The sequence below is a fragment of the Pristis pectinata genome, chromosome 14, assembly GCF_009764475.1.
Source record: "Pristis pectinata isolate sPriPec2 chromosome 14, sPriPec2.1.pri, whole genome shotgun sequence".
Taxonomy (NCBI): Eukaryota; Metazoa; Chordata; class Chondrichthyes; order Rhinopristiformes; family Pristidae; genus Pristis; species Pristis pectinata.
This window is the reverse complement of record NC_067418.1, coordinates 8,813,550-8,834,194: the sequence shown is the minus strand read 5'-3', so window position 1 is coordinate 8,834,194 and position 20,645 is coordinate 8,813,550. Positions and strand designations below refer to the sequence as shown.

Below are 20,645 nucleotides of genomic sequence, written 5' to 3'. Positions count from 1 at the left end.
GCATGCAGTTTCATCAAGCAGTCAAAAATTTGGCTGCATCTGCATTGTTTGCAGGCTCCTCCACAAAACAGGTTTCTCTCTCCCGACCCAATTTTGATCCTCCCCAATCTTTGACAGCATTCCTCCCCAACGCCTCAATCCTCTGTTCCGCGATCCCCCTGTCTACAATTGCTGGAGGTTGTGCCGGAAATCTCAATGCACACAACACGTTGGGCATTTGACACAGGAACCTTTGTCTGTGGTTCAAACAAAGAGTTGTTGTAGTGCAGGGGAGATTTATGAGGATGTTGCCAGGACTCGAGGGAATGAGTTATAGAGAGAGGCTGAACAGGTTGGGTTCTGACTGAAGTGTATAAAATCATGAGGGACATAGATAGGGTGAATACACACAGTCTTTTTCCCAGGGCTGGGGAATCAAGAACTAGAGGACATGGGTTTAGGGTGAGAGAGGAGAGATTTAATAGGAACCTGAAGAACAAGTTTTTCACTCAGAGGGTGGCCAGTATATAGAATGAGTTTCCAGAGGAAGTGGTTGAGGCAGGTACATTAACAATATTTAAAATACAATTGCACAGGTACATGGATAGGAAAGGTTTAGAGGGACGTGGGCCAAATACAAGCAAATGGGGCTAGCTTAGATGGCAATCAGCCCAACTGGTCGGCATGGACCATTTGGGCCGAAGGGCCTGTTTCTGTGCTATATGACTCTATGACTCTAACTGTGGCATGGAGGTTGTAGTTTAGGTGTACCTGGAGTAAGGTTTAAGTACTGGTTGGTTTAAGGCTGCAGCTAATCCAGTGAACAGCAATGGGAAGCTGAATGACATCCATTTTAATAAAGTCTTTTGCTGAATCTGGCTCAGTCCTGACCAAGAATACAACAGAAAAAGTTGGAGCAGGAGTTCATACGGTCGTGTGAACTTGCTCTGCCTTTCAGTAAGATTAAGATCAAGGTCAATCTTCTCCCTCAACTCCCCCTTCCCATGCAAAAACCGTATCCCTTGTTCCCTTGGTGCCTAAAAATCCATTGATTCCAGTCTCGAAAATATACTTCAACTGAGAATCAATAACCCTCTGGAGAGGGAAACTCCATAGATTCAAAAACCTCTGAGTGAAGAGATTTCTCTTTTCAGAACTAAACAATCAACTACGTATTCTATGAGACTCTCCACCCTAAAGAAATAGCCCCAGTTTGCATTTACTTGTTTTTTATTTTTGAGTGCAAGTTGAATTTTTAGCCTGTCAAAGTCAAAGTCAAGTTTATTGTCATTTGCACAAGTACAGGTGCAATGAAAAACTTACTTGCAGCAGCATCACAGGCACATAGCATCAGATAAACAGCATTCACAGGAAAAACATAAATTAAGCATAAATTATGCACAATTTTTACAAGAAAGAACACAATTAGAATGAGTCCATTTTAATGCAAAGTGATCAAAGTGGTCATAGTGTTGCTAAACTGTAGTGATTAGGGTTGTGCAGGTTGGTTCAAGAACCGAATGGTTGAAGGGAAGTAGCTGTTCCTGAACCTGGTGGTGTGGGACTTCAGGCTTCTGTACCTCCTGCCCGATGGTAGAAGACGGCATGGCCCAGATAGTGGGGATCTTTGATGTTAGATGTTGTCTTCTTGAGGCAGCACCTCCTGTAGATACTCTCGATGGTGGGGAGGAAAGTGCCCATGATGTATTGTGTTGAGTCCACTACTCTCTGCAGCTTCTTATGTTCTTGCGCATTCGAATTGCTGTACCAGACCATGATGGAACTAGTCAGGATACCTTCAACAGTACATCTGTAGAAGTTTGTTAGGGTTTTATTATTGTTGGAGTTAAGTAGAAACAGAAACATGAAATGAGTGACCGTGTCTGTTTTTTTTATTGCTTTCTGTATTTAGACAATACCTACCAATCCTAAAAGGATACCCTACGAAGTATATCTATGATCCATGGAATGCTCCCTTTGAAGTTCAGGCAGCTGCAAAGTGCATCATAGGTGTTCACTACCCCAAACCGATGGTTAATCATGTCAAAGCAAACCAACTGAACACTGAACACATGAAGCAGATTTATCAACAACTCTCTCATGATAAGGGACTTTGTAAGTTGCAGCCTAAAAAATTATCTCGTTACGATATCGTAAAGCAAGTTTTATATTGCTTCTCTAGATGCAGTACTTGAGTAACTCTGACTTGTCTGTGGGCCAACAAATTTCTACATGGAACTTCTGGTTTAAAAAAATATTCATTGACAATTGAAGGGTGGCAGAGTGGTGCAGCAAGTAGAGCCAGAGACCTGGGTTCAATCCTGACCTTGGGTGCTGCCTGTGTGGAGTTTGCATGTTCTCCACCTCTCCTACCCCATAAACATAGAAGTTTTGTTTCTGTTTAGAGAAGCCTGTGAGATCCAAGTATGTACCATATTACTTTTAAATACCTTATTTTGGAATCTCTTGCTTACACAACGTTTTATTTCTATTTAGGCTTACAGGTTATGGTTCTCTCTCTTACTGATTACCAGGACTCATCCACTGCTAAAGCTGTTGGCCATAGCAATGTAACTGGTAAAAACAAGCAGATATTTGAAATATAGGGGAGCCAAGGGATATGGGGACAGCCTGGGAAAGTGATGTTGAAGCTAAGATTCGATCATCCACGATCGTTTTGAATGGTGGAGCGGGCTCAAGAGGCCTGTTTCTTATGTTGAGATGTATTTGTAAACCTTAAAATATTGTTATGCAAATGTTGCACAAATATGTTAAATGAAGCTTAAAATAAGAATGGAAAACAGTGTTTTTAGATTTTAACAACTCACACATGCAAACACTCTCTCTGGAAAACAACCATCACATGACAAGCACAAGCTTCAACCTACACAAGTACACATCCCAGATGAAAACAAACCTCACAGTACTGAAATGGAGCAAACAATCCAAGTGAATCCAGCTCCTCAGTCATGCCCCTTTAACAAAGATCTGAGAAGTATATTCTCAGGGCCCATATCATTAGCAACTTACCCAGATGTAAAGAAGAACAAAATTTTAAAAAAAAGTTCTTAGCTGAGAGGTTAATCTTAACAACATGATTTATTTCTGGAAGAATTAAAGGCACATTTACGCTGTGGCTAATTCACTTAACATCACTAGCTGGAGCAGTGCTTCCAGCTGAGTGGCACCATGTTTGGACCATCCACCTTTAATTGGAATCCTAATGCCTTATAAAAGCGATGAGCAGAGTTCCTTCCCTTCAGATTAACTTCTAAATGTAATGTTCGTGAAGCATCTAATGATTTGAATAATTTTGCCAGTTTTGTTTTAAAAAAATGCTCCCATGAACCCTTTTGGATCCCTCTAGAGTTCACTTAAAAATCTGTATTGATATTCTGATGGATTTGTAGGATGCCCCCATATTCAAACAGTGTAGCACTATCCGCTCAGGACTTAAGCATTGGGTGAGCACAGATTGTAGTACTTTCCTGCTGCTGCTTTAACAGGAAATCACTTTGCAGCAAGACAAAAATCACAATACAAGACGCATCCATTTTCCACAATGGGATTGTTACTTGATTGTTCAAACCACCTTAAAAATCAATGAAATATTTTTGCCATGTTCATAAAATATGACTGTGCAGTTTGTCCTGTTTAGTACTTGCAAATATTTTTGTTAAGGTGTCTGTATTTTCTTCCAACGCTTCACTTGCCCATGTATATGATTTCTTCTAGGTTCTTGCTCAGCAAAGCATGTCGAGATTCCCAGCACAATGGGAAAACGAGGCAGGCCAGAAGATGCTGAGAATAGAGATGAAATTGTTCACGCAAAGATCCCTCGTCTGCAGGCTCCTGAGGAGGTTGACAGAAATATGGAGGAGTCAATGGTAAGTAATACATTAAATTTCCATCACAAGCAGTAGGAAATGTCTCATAAAAATGTACAAAACCTTAAAAATTACCTGTAATTATTTACTTCATTCACCCAAGGAGTGTTTTTTTTTGTGATCTGGGCATCACCAGTAAGGCCAGTATTTACTGGCCATCCCTAATTACCCCTGAGAGGTGTTGGTGAACAGCAGCAGTCTTTCTGGTAGATACTTCCAGTGGGGTGGATTTAGACCCTGCAACAATGAAGGATTGGCAATGTATTTCCAAGTCGGTCTGGTATGAGGGGGAACCTGCGGGTGGTGGTGTTCCCCTGTGTTTGTTGCCCTTGTCCTTCCTGGTGGTAGAAGTTGCAGACTTGGAAGATGCTGTCAGAGTGGCCTGGGTGAGTCACTGCAGTATATTTTGTAGACGATACACACTGCAGCCACTGTAGTGGAAGGAAGGAGTGTTTTGGGTGGTGGATGTAGTGCCAATTAAGTGGGTTACTTTATCCTGGATTGTAATAAAAACAGAAAATGCTGAAAGCACTTAGCAGGTCGGGCAGCAGCTGCAGAAAGAGAATCAGTCAATGTTTCAGGCCCAGGACCATTCAGAACTGGAAAAGAGAAAACACGTTTGTTTTAGATAGCAAAGAAGATGGGAAGGGGGATGGGTGGATCAAAGGGGATATCTCTGATAAGGTGAGACCAGATAATGTGGTGGTGAAGGAGCAGTTAAATTCAGATTAAGCTTCTTTGTGCGTGCAATGTGTTCCACTGGTAGGGCTAAGGGACATGCCAGTGGCCACAAGATCTTTACAAATACCTTTCCCCCATTAAGAGATGTGCTGCTAAGCAAAGCATGCTTGTGCAGATGAAATGATATTTAGGTAGTTTGCCTAATTTTTCAATTTTGTACCAACTTTTAGATCTCGTATGATGATTGAAGGAGCATCCATCTGTGCAATCCTAAACTATCCAAGTTCAACTTCATATCACTGCATGCAAGGTGCTGGCTTACTTTGCTCTAAACACCTGCAAACCTATCGCCTCTATTTTTAATAAAAGCTGTTAATCTATGTCTATGGAGTGGAGTATTGTACAAAACTGATCATTGAAGGTCCCACAGATGTCTCAGCTGGTAAGTTTAGTTAAAATCACCCTGATATCTTCAGGTTGGGAAGGAGAAATATCAGCCCAAGTTCCTCCTGTTGATGTCTCTCCATTGGGGCCTTACAAGAAAATGCATCATAGTTGGATCAAACCTGTATTTTTAATGCCCACACGGTTGAATAGACCAGCGGTTCTCAACCCAATGTGTGCGACCTCCTCGGGGATGGGGAGGTGTATGAAATTATGAGGGGCATAGATAGGGTGGACAAGTAATATCTTTTTCCCATTATTGAGCAATCCAATACCAGAGGGCATGCCTTTAAGGTGAGGGTGGGTGGGTTCAGAACAGACGTGAGGGGTACGTTTTTTACTGAGAGAATGCTGGATGCCTGGAATGCGTTGCCTGATAGGGTGGTGGAGGCAAATTCATTGGGGGCTGTTAGGATTGGCTTGGATGGGCATGAATGAGAGGAAAATAGAGGGATATGGGCATTCTCTAGGTAGGAGGAAATAGCTATGTCAGCACAACATTGTGGGCCGAAGGGCCTGTTCTGTACTGTACTGTTCTATGTTCTTATAATTGGGTATTATGAGACTTTAGGGAAAAAAAACAGGGTCATCAAGTCTGTAAACTTCTGGCGGATTTATTTGCGTTGTAGTTTGTTCTAATTATACTTGGAGATAAAACACACCATAATATTATTATGGGCACAGGTTAGGTGTTCATAATTTATATAAAACACAAGATAAAAGCTTTTTGCTCTTGAAGTATCAAAAGTAATTTTATTTAATGCATTTAATAATCTGACTCTTGTATAAAGTAAAAATGTTGTCAATGTACAATAAAAATTCTTACTATAAACTGCTTTCCAATTATTAAATTTGAGTACAACTGGAATTCTCACTGATGTGGCAGAGCGCCACAAGACCTGATGGTGTTGGATATACAAATATCTGCAATGCTAGAGTGACTTAAAGCATCTGTAATTGTCACGTGGAACTATATAAATAGCTTTCCCTGAAGTAACAATCATAGCCAAAAAGAAAAATGCATTTACTTACAGGTGTAATTATTGACAGCAGATTGTGTTAACCTCTCTCCAGTTCTTGGCTTGAAGGACTATAAGGTGACATTTCAGTGCACAATTCTGGTTCCTTGCATAATCAAGCTATAAGTTCCAAAGCAGAAAATGTAAGGATGAGGCAGGCAGGCAAGTTGCTCATCTGTTTTTTTGCTGATATGCTATTGCCAGAAGACATATCCTTGAAAATACCAGGTAGAAAAAGCTCATGCTAGCAATAAAGAGCCTGACCTTATCACAGAATTTTGACCCATTAATAAGTTATTCAGGAAAGTTAAATATAAATAATAATGGATCGAGTGTTAAAGGCATTCTGAAGGCTAGGATACAGCCAAATCTCTCCACATAAATTCCAAGCAGTTGTTTGTGTAGAGCATATAGGTGAGAACAAAAGCAAGAGGACATAGGAAGGAATTTTGAAGGGGATCTGAGGGGTAAGTATTTACACAAGAGTGTTTGATATCTGGAACGCGCTGTCTGAAGAGGTGGTGAAATCAGATACAATTACTATGTTTAAGAGGCACTTACTGTAGGCAGATACTTAAATAGGAAAGGCATAGAAGGATATAGTCCTAATGCGGGCCAATGGGATTAGAGCAGATGGACAAAAAGATCGGAATGGACATGGTCTGAAGGGCCTGTTTCTGTGCTGTATGACTCTATGATCACTGTACAGGTGACCTCTGTGTTAGGGGGAGGTGCATTCCTAGAAAACAGCCAGTATTGTGATTTTCTGTAATGCAAAGTTCCACGTGTCAAGAAATGTGAGTTGAAAAAAATACATTTTTGTGTTTTTTTCACATAAATTTCAAAAGACAATCTTTTATTCCATATTCCAGATTTATTGGTTGTGATTTGTGAATTTCGTAAGGACAAATTTCCATTACCCAAACTGCTGTAATGTAGGGATTGCCTGTAATTGATTCCTCAACTTGGAGATAAATGTTTCAGTGGAAAATCAACTTTCTTTGTTGGTTTCATTTTCAAATCATCATCATTCAATGAAGCAGGCATGGTCAAATTGTTATAATATTCTTGCATGTGAAAAATCAACTAAATCAACCATATATCAACATGTGTGTCCCATGGTTAGGTGGCCTCATTACCTGTATTAACAGGCACAGTAGTGTAGCTGTTAGCATAACACTATTATAGCGCCAGCGACCTGGGTTCAATTCCAGCCACTGTCTGTAAGGAGTTTGTACGTTCTCCCCATGTCTGCGTGGGTCTCCTCCGGGTGCTCCAGTTTCCTCCCACATTCCAAAGACGTACGGGTTAGGAAGTTGTGGGCATGCTACGTTGGCGCCGGAAGTGTGGCAACACTTGTGGGCTGCCCCCAGAACACTCTATGCAAAAGATGTATTTCACTGTGTGTTTTGATGCAGATGTGACTAATAAAGAAATCTTATCTTATTACTTGCATTACCAGTGGTCAAGGTTTTGGCCATCCCCCATTTATGAGAACTGTATGGTTTTGTAGAAGTGTTCCATGTAGCAAAACTACTTTTCCAAGGTCACTGATTAATTTCATACAAAAATTCCGGCGGTTTCAATGCTGTGCCCTGATAGCTGGTCAGATTGCATGCATTGCAGCCACAGAACCTGCTGGGATTTAACTGTTGGTTGGAGTTGAAGCCTTCCCAGGTTTTAGCAGGTGTGAACAACAAACAATCTGCTGGTTGAATTCAGCAGGTCGAGCAACATCTGTGGGAAGAAAGGAATTGCCGACGATTCGGGTCGAAACCCTGCATCCACTACTCTATTGTGAAGTCTCTTAAAGATATGCCAAATTTGAAGAAGTTTTTCTCCTCCCTCCAATGGAAGTTCTGTGAGACCCTCTCTCACTGTTCCCCCTCTGTGGTTTCTACCCCTCCGATGGGAGTTCTGAGACCCTCTCTCACTATTCCCCCTCTGTGGTTTCTACCCCTCCCACAGATGCTGCTTGACCCACTGAGTGCCTCCGGCAGATTGTTTGTTGCTCCAGGTTCCAGCATCTGCAGTTCCTTGTGTCTCCTTTAGCAGTTGTGAGACTGGCAATAGTGTAGATGTTATTGCATGTAGACTTTAATCACAACATTTCTTTGTTGGGATCCTTAATGACTTCACCAGATTAAATGAATTATTCCTTCAAGCATTCTAAGAAATTGTCAGTTAGATAGCTCAAGTCAAGTCAAGTTTATTGTCATGGTGCACAAGTACAGTGAGGTACGGGTACAATGAAAACTTGCTTGCAGCAGCATCACAGCTTACGTCTTATGTCTATTGTATCCATCATCAACCATGAACCAATAGGACTGACCAACTGTTTAAAGCAGATAATCTTCCTGAAGGCAAAAAGAAGTTGTCATTATATCCATATCACTTTGCATTGTCTGACAGTCAGAAAATGCTGTAACCTCCTAGGTCACAGCATTTATCATGTGATAGAGGCTAGGAAGTATGGTAGTGATCGTAATCTCAGTGTCACCAGTGTACTGAGATGTGTACACAGATCAAAAATTTGTGTAATTATTTTTGTATAATTTATGTATAATCATCAGGCTAGGCAGCATCCGTGGAGAAAAGCAGGTGGTCAACGTTTTGGGTAGGACCCTCCCTTCAGGATCTTCTGACCCAAATGTTGACCGTTTGTTTTTCTCCACGGATGCTGCCTAGCCTGCTGAGTTCCTCCAGCTTCATAGTGTTTTTCATCTAGATTCCAGCATCTGCAGTCCTTTGTCTCTCTATGTATAATTTATGTTTTTCTTATGAATGCTGCTCATATGATGCAATGTGCCTGTGATGCTGCTGCAAGTAAGTTTTTCATTGCACCTGCGCATACATGTACTTGTGCATATTGGTATTGGTATTGGTTTATTATTCACTTGTACCGATGGTACAGTGAAAAACTTGTCTTGCATACTGATCATACAGGTCAATTCATTACACAGTGCAGTTCCATTGAGTTAGTACAGAGTGCATTGATGTAGTACGGGTAAAAACAATAATATTACAGAGTAAAATGTCACAGCTACAGAGAAAGTGCAGTGCAACAAGGTGCAAGGTCACAACAAGGTAGATCGTGAGGTCAGAGTCCATCTCATCGTATAAGGGAACCGTTCAATAGTCTATCACACAGGGATAGAAGCTGTCCTTAAGTCTGGTGGTACGTGCCCTCAGGCTCCTGTATCTTCTACCTGATGGAAGAGAGAATGACCCGGGTGGCCGGGATTTTGATTATGCTGGGCTGCTTTGCCCAAGGCAGCGAGAGGTAAAGACAAGAGTCCATGGAGGGGAGGCTGGTTTCCATGATGCGCTGGGCTGTGTCCACAACTCCCTGCAGTTTCTTGCAGTCCTGAGCAGAGCAGTTGCAGTACCAAGCTGTGATGCACCCAGATAGGATGTTTCTATGGTGCATTGATAATATGACAATAAACTCAACGTTGGTTTTAAAGTAGTGCAGCCTTTTCTTTTTAATTTCAAATAACTCTTGGTGTCATTTGGTCACTACATTCAGTGGTGGTGACACTTTGACAGGACCAGGGAGCCCATCCTCCCAGTGAGGAGGCACTGGCTTGTGAAGGGTGCGCAGCCACATATCCGGGCCCTGGAAGGGGAGGCGGGAGGAGTCGCGCATGCGCGCGCCGCTTCCGGCGACCGATCGTCCGCCCGCCGGCCGCCATTTTACGAGCAACGCGGTGCGGAGGAGGAGAGGGGGGCGGGTAGGAGTCCGGAGCTTGGAGAGGGGGTTTCTAGTCGGTGCCGGCTCTGCAGCAGCCCGAACGATATTATACATCCGTTAATTCATTTGTATGGTGTGTTTTTTTAAAGATAGATTTAAAAAAATAATCAGCAAACAATGTCGGGTGAAGCGAACACGGAGCAGGTAGGTCGGATTCAGTTGGTGTTGTGAGGGAGGAGGGAATGGGTCGGGCGGCAAAAAGGCGGGTAACTGTGGGCGTGGGGGCTGCACATACCCTCGGAAAATGAAGCAGCGGGTATTTTTATTGTATCCTGACGGTTTTGTTCACTCTGGTCCCTGGGCCGGCGGCGGCAAGATGGCGGGCGAGGCCGGTCCCAACGTGTATCTCTGTTCAAAAGGGGGCAGGTGGCCGCACTGAACACCGGCTGTCTCACCCTTCCACTCTCCCTCTCCCCTTCTTCATCCAAGCGGGAAAAAAAAGGTCACCCTGCAGTATAAGTGAGATGGAGCATTGAGATTCCAAAGCCTCGTGAAATAAATCTTAACCGTAAACGCGAAAGTCGAGATCTTTCCCTCGTTACTCTTGAGATTTAACTACCCCCACCTTCCAGCTTCTATTTTAACATTCAACGACACGCTTGGTTGGAGCCGTCGTCTTTTGTTGCGAAGGGAACATGTTGTGACCCAATTAGAACATGGAACAGTACAGGGAGAGGCCCTTCGGCCCACGATGTCTGTGCCAAATTTAAGATGCCAAGTTAAACTAATCCCTTCTCCCTGTACCTGATCCATATTCCTCCATTGCCTACATATTCATGTGTCTTTGTAACATCTTGAATGCCACTATGGTATCTGCTTCCACCACTACCCCTGGCAGCCCTTTCCAGGCACCTACCACTTTTTTTGTTAAAAAAGACTTAACCCTGCACGTCCTCTTTTAAACTTTCCCCCTCTCACCTTAAATTTTTGCTTTCTAGTATTTGACATTTCTACCCTAGGGAAAGATATTCTGACCATCTACCCTATCTGCCTCTCATAATTGTATTTAAGTATCATCGACCAGTGGAGGTGTGTTTGTTAAAACCTGGGGCCATTGAAGAGGCTGAAATCACAGGAGGATTTTCTATCAGTATTCCAGATAGTTGTTTCAGAGAAGTGTTCAATTGTTTAAATGCCAAATTCAACAGTGGTCAGTTTAATTTGTTTAATTCTTATCACCATCCTTCAGGAATTGAAGCTTGGGGTGTAGATAATTGGTGGTTGAATTGATATTATCAAGGGTGAAAACTTGCACAGAAATGAGGCTCGGGACAAATCAGTTAATTTCATTACAAATGGTGGGGCAGGCTTGAGTGACCTACTATTTACATGATCCATTGGTGGTCAATCATCCCAGTCCAAGGCCATCAGCACATGAGTTCCTTAGGGCAGTGCCCAGGGTCGAGCTGTCTTCAGGCTACTTCATTAAGATCAGAAGTGGGGATTGCACAGTTAATTTCACGCTTGTGTACAGCAAGACCTAGACAATGTTCAGGCATAGGCTGATACGTAGCAAGTAACATTTGTACTATGCTAAATATTGATCATATCCAACAAAGGAATCTAATCCTTTATCATTGACATTCAAGCCCTTCATTATTGTTGAATCTCTTGCCATCAACACAGAGGTTAGCATTGACCAGAAATTTGTTTGGGCCAGCCACACACACTGTGGCTACAAGACTGGCTGAGAGGCCAGAGTATCCTGTGTCATGACTCATCATCCACTACCCCAAAGCCTTTCCACCATCTACAAGGCATGATTCAGGAATATGGTGGAATACCTTTCACTTGGCTAGGTGAATGCAGCTCCAACAAGAACTCTGAAATTCAAAACCATGTAGGGCAAAGCAGTCTCCTTGATTGTTTCACCATACCACTACCTTAAATAATTGCTTCTTCCTCAGCACCTCTGCCACCAAGAAGGAAAATGTTCAGGTGTATGGAAACATTGCCATCTGTATTTTCCTTCCAAATTGCACACTGTTTTGGCTTGGAAATATAGCACCATTCCTTTGTGGCTGGGTTCTAAATCCTGAAAGATTTTCCCCAACAGGTTTGTGTTTCGCTGCCGCCTGCTCGAGGACAATTAGACTATTTAAGCTGGCATTGGTTTAGATCCTGAAAAATAAATCAATAGAGATTGATCATTGAGGCACTGCCTAGGAGGAGGAAGATACCAGCAGATGCAAGAACTGGAGATGCAAAATTACCTGATATTTCTCAAAGTATTGCTGAGAGAGAGATTTGGTCAGTTTTGAATTTTATTCTTAAGACACTTGCAGGGTGTCCTTAAACTCAGGAGAAAATGCTACTAACGGTCACAGCTGAGAATTGGGCAATCTTCTGTGAAAAGATGAGAACTGCCTGGAAATTATCCTGAGAAAATATACTGGCATTGCTGTGTCCTTATTATGGAACAAGGGAGCAGGATTCCCTGACTGAGTTACTAGTGCTGTGTCTATGCTGGATTCTGGAGTGTTTGCTAAAATTAAACATAGGATAAAGAGAAATCTATCCTCCTATACTTGAATCAACAGGAAAGCTGGATCCTGTGGTTTTATTATGTGCAATTGTTTAAATCTTGAGCATAGGGAGATGGAAGTTGCTTATGCAGTCTTGTAAAAATAGCAACAGAACCCATATCAGTGTCCTTTCCTTGGCCATAGTCCTCCATATTGAGGTCCCAGTTGCAGTGTGCTACATTGGACTTCCCTGATTGCCACTCTCGGAGGTCTTTCAGTGGAAGAGATTACCAACAGCAGTAAAGATTCAAAGTTGTGCTCAAAACCCCTTTAAAAAATTCAACATCACCATTGACTTTTGGGTATCCCTGAGCCATGACCGCTCTAAGTGGAGGAGTATTCAGTATAGTATTGGGAACCTCAAGGCCATGCATTGGAAGCACACGTGGGCCTTGCATAAACAGTGAAAAGAGCAGACCATGTCACAAGCTGCCTACCTGCCCTATTTGTGGAAAAGTCTGCAGTTCATGATGATTAGCTACCTCAGAATCCACAAACCAGAGCAGAAGTCATCCTCAATTCTTGGGGACTGCCTAGGAAGACGATACCAACATGCAACAATGCAAGATGCAGTAAATACACTTGTCTCTGACAACCTGTGTATTGGTTGATGTGTCAAGAAAGCAGTCTAAAGGAAGATGAAAACAGCATTAAATATTTAATCCAAAAGACAACTGCACAAGTGCAGCAATTCGCCAGAACTGTGTTAAGTATCAGCATTAATTTTGTATTGAACTTTGGAATGGTGACTTACTGACAAATTTCTATGCAAAGTTGAGTGCTCCCATGGTGCTGCAGGGAGCCCCACTAATGCAAACACTTTGTGCCAATTTCTCCGGGTTCCTTATAAATTGTATGTGGCAGAACCACACTTGCTGCAACAGGCCCGATATGAGGGTTAGTGGGTGGGATGTATTATGTTTATAATGCTTGATTAAGTAATGTTCACGAATGGATTTGACATCTGACTTGATGTTGGTAACAGGAGGGTAACTCATTCAGTGCAGAGTTCCCTCAGGATTTGAAGCACTCAACTGTTGCTGGAAATGAGCATCAAGTCATACTGTATCTGGTGAATGCTAGTTTTCCCAGACTGCTTATGTAATGATGCAAGGATCCCTTCACCATCCAGCTTATTTTTCTGGCCCTATTACAGCTCTTACTGGTGTCTTCTCTATTGGCATTTCTTTCGTCCTTCTGTCTTAATAATTGGTTTTATTCCCATTCCCAAGGATTTCAGAATGTAGTCTCCCTCATTTTTGCCACTTACCTCTTGCAGTTCCCTGTTTCAATTCTGAAATCGATTTTCTATCATCCACAGCACACAACCCTGAACTAAGTCTTGAACACCAACTCCATGAACCTGACCATGGAATATTTTATTAAAGCTCCATGTAGTCTTTAACTCTGGTCAGCATATCTTCTGTGATTTTCCCCAATTATCTCGTTCCAGTGGGACTAACTTTGTTTCATTTCATTTCATGCTGGAGGTCATATCCTTGATTTTTAGCTTGCTATATGTTGGTGACATGGACATCCATGAATTCTTGTTTCCAATCTCGCCCATGACATCCTGTTCTGCTTTTTGATTGTGTACTGCTCCTATGAGAGGACTAGTTGGGTCCTCTGAATGCTACCATTTATTTTTGCAGTCTTATTTGACCCTAATGTTCTCTTCCATTTTCTCCTAACTGCATTTAAAAAAAAACAGTAATATTTACAACGATGTGCTTATTTCAATTTTTTCCATAAATCCGGTGGGTAGATCTTTCATGCAAATTGTGCTATCTAGAGATTTTTTAGTGCCACGATTGGCTGGAATAACTTGTGCCAATGTAAATCTGCTGCTTGAATGGAGGGATTAGATTCTCCATGATTTGCTAATGGGGAATTCCAATCCATGATTCTATCCTTTTTGTAAAGTACAAACCTGAATTCTTCCTGATCAATGATTCATTCCAGGGCTGATGATTTGAATGTGATCGAGGGAATAGAGCTCTAATCTCTAAGAGTTGCACTAGATATGCTCATCAGAAGAGAAAATATCAATTCAGATATTTTTTCATTTTGCTATTGGCTAGAATATTGTTATTATGATTTTAATGAAAACGCTGGTTGGCATGGATATTATGCTTGATATAATTTGTTTGGAATTTAATTTGAAAAGAGTTTTTTGTAGGCTTTTTTGAGTTTGCAGGATTGCGGAAAATTGTGATGTGAGAGCTAGTTAGCACACAATGTGAGGTGAAGGGCAGGCAATTTAATAATGATGGAATAGTACTAAAAATTTGCTTTTTTTTTTAAATGGTAATAAAATGTGCAGAATTGAATTGTAGCTGCTTTAAAATCTGTTTGGCAGTAATATTCCACTCAAATTTTGAAAATGCAAAATATTTTGATTTTTTGTTAATCAGGTGTACACTTTAAATTACTAACAATTGGAACTTTTTTAGATCTGTGACAGAAGTGAAATCAATTATAATGTTAAAGTCAAATCCTGTTAACTCTTAAGTGGCATAAATGTAAATGGTTCATAAGACATTATCCTACATCAAGGGTTTCAATTTTTTTGTGTGAATTTGCTTTTTGTAAAGCTTTTGAATGAAGTTACTCACTTTCATGTGCAGTATTGAATTAGATATTTGCTTCATTTATGAAGGACCTTTTATACTTCACCAATTTAAGATGCTATGTAATCTTTTTAATTTCAATTCTATATATTATGACAGCCCTTTATATTTTATTTTGCCATTCTTGGTCATAATTGGGTTCAATAGAAACACTTGTAAGGAAAGGTTACTAGTCTGAATTCTTGCTAGTGCTATGTATTTGCACTAATGAAGAGGTTCAGTACTTTGGGCACACAAGAGACTGAAGAGTCTGGAAATCTGGAGCAACACTCAAAGCCCTGATGAAGGGTTTTGACCCAAAACATCAACTGTTTATTTCCCTCCATAAATGCTGCCTGACCCTCTGAGTTCCTCCAGCTCCTTTGTATGTTGCTTCGGTATTTTGGGCATATATTTTGGCATCAAGTTTCTGCACAACTGACTCTCAGCTATCCTGGTTAATAGTGCTTCTGTAGGAGCTGCAAAGGGCAATGGTGTATTAGGATGGAGAGGGGAATTCAGAGTGGCCTGATGAATTGCTGTTGTATTATTAGGAGTTGACTTGCGGACTTTTTGGCTGCTTGCAAAACATGGTAAAGACAGGCTTTGGGGCATTTGTCAAAACAAATATCTTGTGTGACATATATGGTACTTCACATAGTGACCTGAAAAGAAGTTGGTAGATGTGATGGCTATAAGTTTAAGTCTCAGTATTAGGCTTCAAAGCAAATTTTGGAGGTAGTGAGGCAATAATGTGTAGTGTGATGGGTGGGGGACAGCTGAAGCCATGGTGGGATAGATAAATGCTGAGAAAAATGCAAATGAAGCCAAAATTGGCGGGAGTTGAAGGTTTTCTTGCATTAAAGTTGTGGAGGAATGGTGTCATCAAGGGACTTGAAATGGATTGGAATTTTGAATTGAAGATGTGTATGCATTTCTGAATGAATTCTAGAAGCAAGTGAAATGATTTGCCTCTTAACTTGTAGTCACCCTTCAGTCTACCCAGTGAATAGCAGGCTTATAACCTTCTAGAGTTTTTGGACTAGAGCTCTAATCTGTGCTTAACTGATGCAGTGTTAGGGATACTGTATTTACTGTTAATTTGCCAGAATTAAGGAAAATTCCAGTTCTAATTACTACTTGGTAACATTGGCAATGTAACTTTAAAATGAGAACAGATTAGTGATTTTTACCCTCTGCATTCAATTAAAATGCTAACATTCCAGCCAGGGCCACATAAATAGGTCACTTAGCTATGATACCAGAGCAGTCAGTATCTGTAATGAGAATAGTAAAAAGGTTGGCTGTAGTAGGCCATTAAGCCCCTTGAGCCTATCACTTCCACCATTCAATAAGATCATGACTGATCTGGGCCCCAGCTTCACTTTCTTGTCTGATCCCTATATGTATTGACTCCCCTAGAGTCGAAAAATCCTGTCTTGAATATATTCAATGTCTTGCCTCCACAGCTCCCTGGTGTACAGAATTTCATAAGATTCACAACTTCCTTCTCAAGTGGAAAATCTCTTGTTCTGGATTTCCCCCTGGTTCTCGAATCCTCAATAAGGAGAAACATGGACTCTGTATTTACCCTATCAATCCTTCTCAGAATTTTGAGTTTCAATAGGATCAGCTCTTATTCTAAATTATCATGTATAGGTCCAATTGTTTCTCATAAGGCTACCCAAGCATTCCAGGAATCTAGTTAGTGGACCTTTTCTGAGGCAGCTTCTAATGCAAGACTAAAACTTAACTTTTTTTTACTCTGTATCCTTGCAACAATAGTGCAATTTCATTATGCCTGCTAATTATTTGCTGTATCTACATGTTAACCAAGCATTTATTATGACACGGTGCCCATTCAACACAGATTATTCTGAGTCCCATCAGTGTAATTCCATCACTTTCTCTTCCTTCACCCACCCACCCCTAATATTTCGCTGTAGCCACGTAACTGAGTCTCTCTCACATCCCTATCATCTCCGCTTTGGTTCTTTGCCACAAGATTGCACTGAAGGTAATTTTGGTAGCCCTTTAATCTACCCGCATGTCTTTGGAAGGAAATGGGAGAACCTGTCAGACACTCAAAAAGAGAACCTTCACGGTCCACACAGATAATACCTGAGGTCAGGATCAAACTCTCATCTCTGGTGCTCTGAGGCAGTAGCACTAACTACAGGTGACTGCTGTGGTACAGGTTTCCTCTGGGTGCTCTGGTTTCCTCCCACATTCCAAAGACGTATGGGTTAGTATGTTAACTTGGGTGTAATTGGGTGGCGTGAGCTTATTAGGCCAGAAGGGCCTGTTACAGTGTTGTATAAATTTTAAAGTTTACAGTCAGTCAGGTTGTGTAAATTTATCCTTGTGGAATTTATGTGGGGGGAAAAATAAGCACAAAATGCAAGAGAGTTGATGAGCTGTATTGTGGGGAGCCACGGAAACCATAACCTGCTCTTACACGGGTAATTTCTCGGCCTTTACTCCACTTCCACGAAGTCACTGCACTTTAACTTAATACCCCCTTAAATTTCTTCTACACCACACTTCTCCCATGAAGCCCAATCCTTGAATCCCATCACTTTCCGATATCCCAGCTCCTTAACCTTTTCGTAATCCCCAAGCCTTGTGCATCAGAGAAGATGCCTCGCAGATGAAGGGTACGGCAGCATCTGTTGATGTCCTCAGACTGGAGAGGGCATAGCAAAGGAGGAACTCTGCTGTGACTGCCAACCCAATCGACATGGTAATGTCATATCCAAATCTTATTGCCCCACAGTATTGAATGACTAAAAATAAAAATTTGTTGTTTGCTTTGCACTGGTTCCCCAAGTCAAATGTTGGCCTCAACTGTTTAATAATGGTAGTGGTCACTTTGTCATAGCTGATAAAATGGCTTAAAATAAGAGGAAAAACATCTAGTGGTCAAGGGGGATTCGCATTACAGAAAATAGCAATATTGTTGGTTTTCTAGGAATGCAACCACTCAGATGCAGGGGTTGCCTATATTGTGCCACCCTTCATTTGAAATATTGTCTGGATTTACCCAGGTCCCTTTACAGCAGCATTCTGTAGTCTCTATTTAAGCTATATTTTGCTTTTTCCATTTGTTTTAAATCAACCTTTGTAATGCCCTGCATTTTACTTGGCCGCTTGCACCTTTATCCCTTTGTGCCCATTTCACAACTTGCTTTCCCATCTATTCTTGTCATGCTTCTCGTGCAGTCCATTGGGGTCAAGGATAATTTGCTTCCACTCCAGTTCTGAGGAGTGGAATCCATGAGCAAACAAAGCAAGGTTTTGGTCCATGATAATTAAACTGCAGGCTCCACTACAGATTTGTACAAAGGCAAGCAGTCATGGACCGGAATACACATAATCTTCCCCATGCCCTCATGACCATCCCTCTCCCTTGCCTTGGTCCCTCCCTGCTTCAGTTCCTTATTCTTTATTCTTTCTCTCCACCCCTCGGTCAAAACTGCTTTCCTTAGCCTTTCTACCCATTTACCTTTCCTGTCAGCTCCTATCCCTCTACAACCCTGGCCTCTTCCAATTCTCCAGCTGCAGCAACTCAGAAAATAAACAGCTACCACATGCCATTTTCAGGCTTGCTTCCTTAATTATCAATCACTTCCCCAACCCTGAAGCCCAGCCCTCTTTGAATCTCTTCTAGGAAAACCTCTCAAGAATCTTCAACCTGCCTATGTGGTGCTGCCTAACGTTAGAGTCATGTGGAGTGCTCTGCAGGAAGGTTGTCTATATATTTTGGCCACTGTGCATTCAGCCTTCTAAGCCATTAATGTAGATTGTATGTATTTGAAGTCACAGTGCTGATCCTTAAGCTGCTCCTGCTTGTCCAAATTTTCCTCTAGAAACTCCTTCATGCATTAATGCTAGTCATTTTTGTATACTTGTAGACACATTCTTGTTTTTTTTTATAATTTGTTAGTTTACCCTTACACTGTTTTCTCTAATAGCTTAGTGCAAATCTGCACCCACCAGTGAGTTTAAAACTTATGGGGAGTTAGCAAAGATCTTCTGGTGTGATTAAGAATTTTGCACTTGTTTTTTGGAACCACTAAAAGTTAACTATATAAATTGTATGTAGTTTAATTGTGATACTGTTCAAAGATGGAAATAATAGAGATCTGTTTGAGTTAAAATTAAAACCTGACTATTGTTAACTTTTGCCATGCACCCAACCTGATCATTGCTATAAATCTCATACTATTGATCTGCCTGATGATAGGACATAAAATACTACTAATCAAGAACTGAAAGGCTATGCAATAACACTAAGCCATTATTACTTGATTAAGTACTAAACTATGGTGGCATTGTATTGCCCAGTCTAAACCTGATTGATCCTGTCTGGTTTGTTTTATGTAGCCAGGCTTTCAGAGAAAGTTCAGTTGATTCCGTGGTTACAGCCATTATAAGATGCTATTGGTTCTGTAGCTTCCTGTCAGTTTGAGCTAGATATGTAAAGATGTGATTACATAGCAACAATTGTATTATTACAGTGCCAAATCTGAAGTAAAGCTTTAACCTGACTGGAATTGATTGGAACTGGAACACAACTCTGAGATCCTGCAAATTGTTAAGAACATTGAGGGTAATTTAAATACTGGGTTCTCACTAAACATTTTGGGTTTTATAGTTGAAATTAAGTAGTGTGAATTTTCCCTGTTCAGAATCTGTATTGCAGCTACTAGTCTCAGAATGATAACCCCAATATAGCTCACTAGTAGTTGCCCTACTGCAGATGTTCAGCTATTAAATTAATACTAGCATCTATTGTTGTGAAAATAAAGAAAATAACCTTGTTTTATTAAGTCATTTTGAAAGTTAATCTTTTATTTGGTGAATTGCATGCCAGTTAAATTTTTGCACTTTTTAAAACAGTGAGGTGGGGGTGTGGAATTGTGGAACTTGCGAGTCCAGTAATGTGTGCCTTTATGAAACAACACATTCAACACAAGAGGCAAGAAGCATAGCTTCCTCTGGTTACATTAACCAAATTAGTGGGGTTGATTTATTTCTGGGAAGTGGGTTAAAACTCTAAGGGTATGTTTAGATTTCAAATTTGAAAATTTTCTCTCATTCTCAATTTAAGGTGAGCCTGAACCAAGTTGGAGTTTAGAATTGTCTTAGTTTTGAGTTTGTGGAGCAATTACTAGTTTGGCTCAAATTTTGTGACACCATAAGGGAGCTTTGAGCAATAATATTGCTTTATTGTTGCCATAAGAATGTATAAAAAGTTTTTTTGGTGGCTTTGTCTTCATTACAGCTAAAATTAGACTTGAGTTACTGATGGCTCTACCCACATCTTTGGTGTGTAGCTGAAATAATTTGTGTGGTGGGGGGAGAGTGGGGAGTGATAATGCAAGAATAATTATAAAGTTGTACAGCACAGGAACCAACCCTTCAGCCCATCTTGTCCATGCCAACTGCATTACCTATTTACAGTAATCCCATTTGCTTGCATTAGGCCCTTATCTCTCTACTACTTTCCTATTCAAGTGCAGGTGACAAAGATCTGAGATATGGAATAATACTCGGTCTTACAGAATTCATGGGGGGTGGGGGGAGGAAGAAAAGTAATTTTTTTTTCAACTTGCATTTCTTGATGCATGCACAGATGCAGTTTTCTGTTACATGTTCCAGGAATGCCGAAGTCACCTGTACCTACATTGTCCAAATACCTTTTAAGTGTTGTAATTACATCTGCCTCTAGCACTTCCTGTGGC

The 20,645-nt window shown here is 41.0% G+C and overlaps 1 protein-coding gene across 1 annotated transcript in view; it reads left to right on the top strand.

Annotated features, from left to right (window-relative positions):
• The first annotated feature begins 9,665 nt into the window (after positions 1-9,665).
• The window catches only part of cstf3 (cleavage stimulation factor, 3' pre-RNA, subunit 3), a 92,586-nt gene continuing 81,606 nt past the window's right edge, over positions 9,666-20,645 (top strand). The window contains exon 1 of the mRNA XM_052029306.1: positions 9,666-9,908. Coding sequence (XP_051885266.1) covers positions 9,882-9,908 — 27 coding nt within the window. The 5' untranslated portion in view covers positions 9,666-9,881. The remainder of the gene's footprint in view (positions 9,909-20,645) is intronic.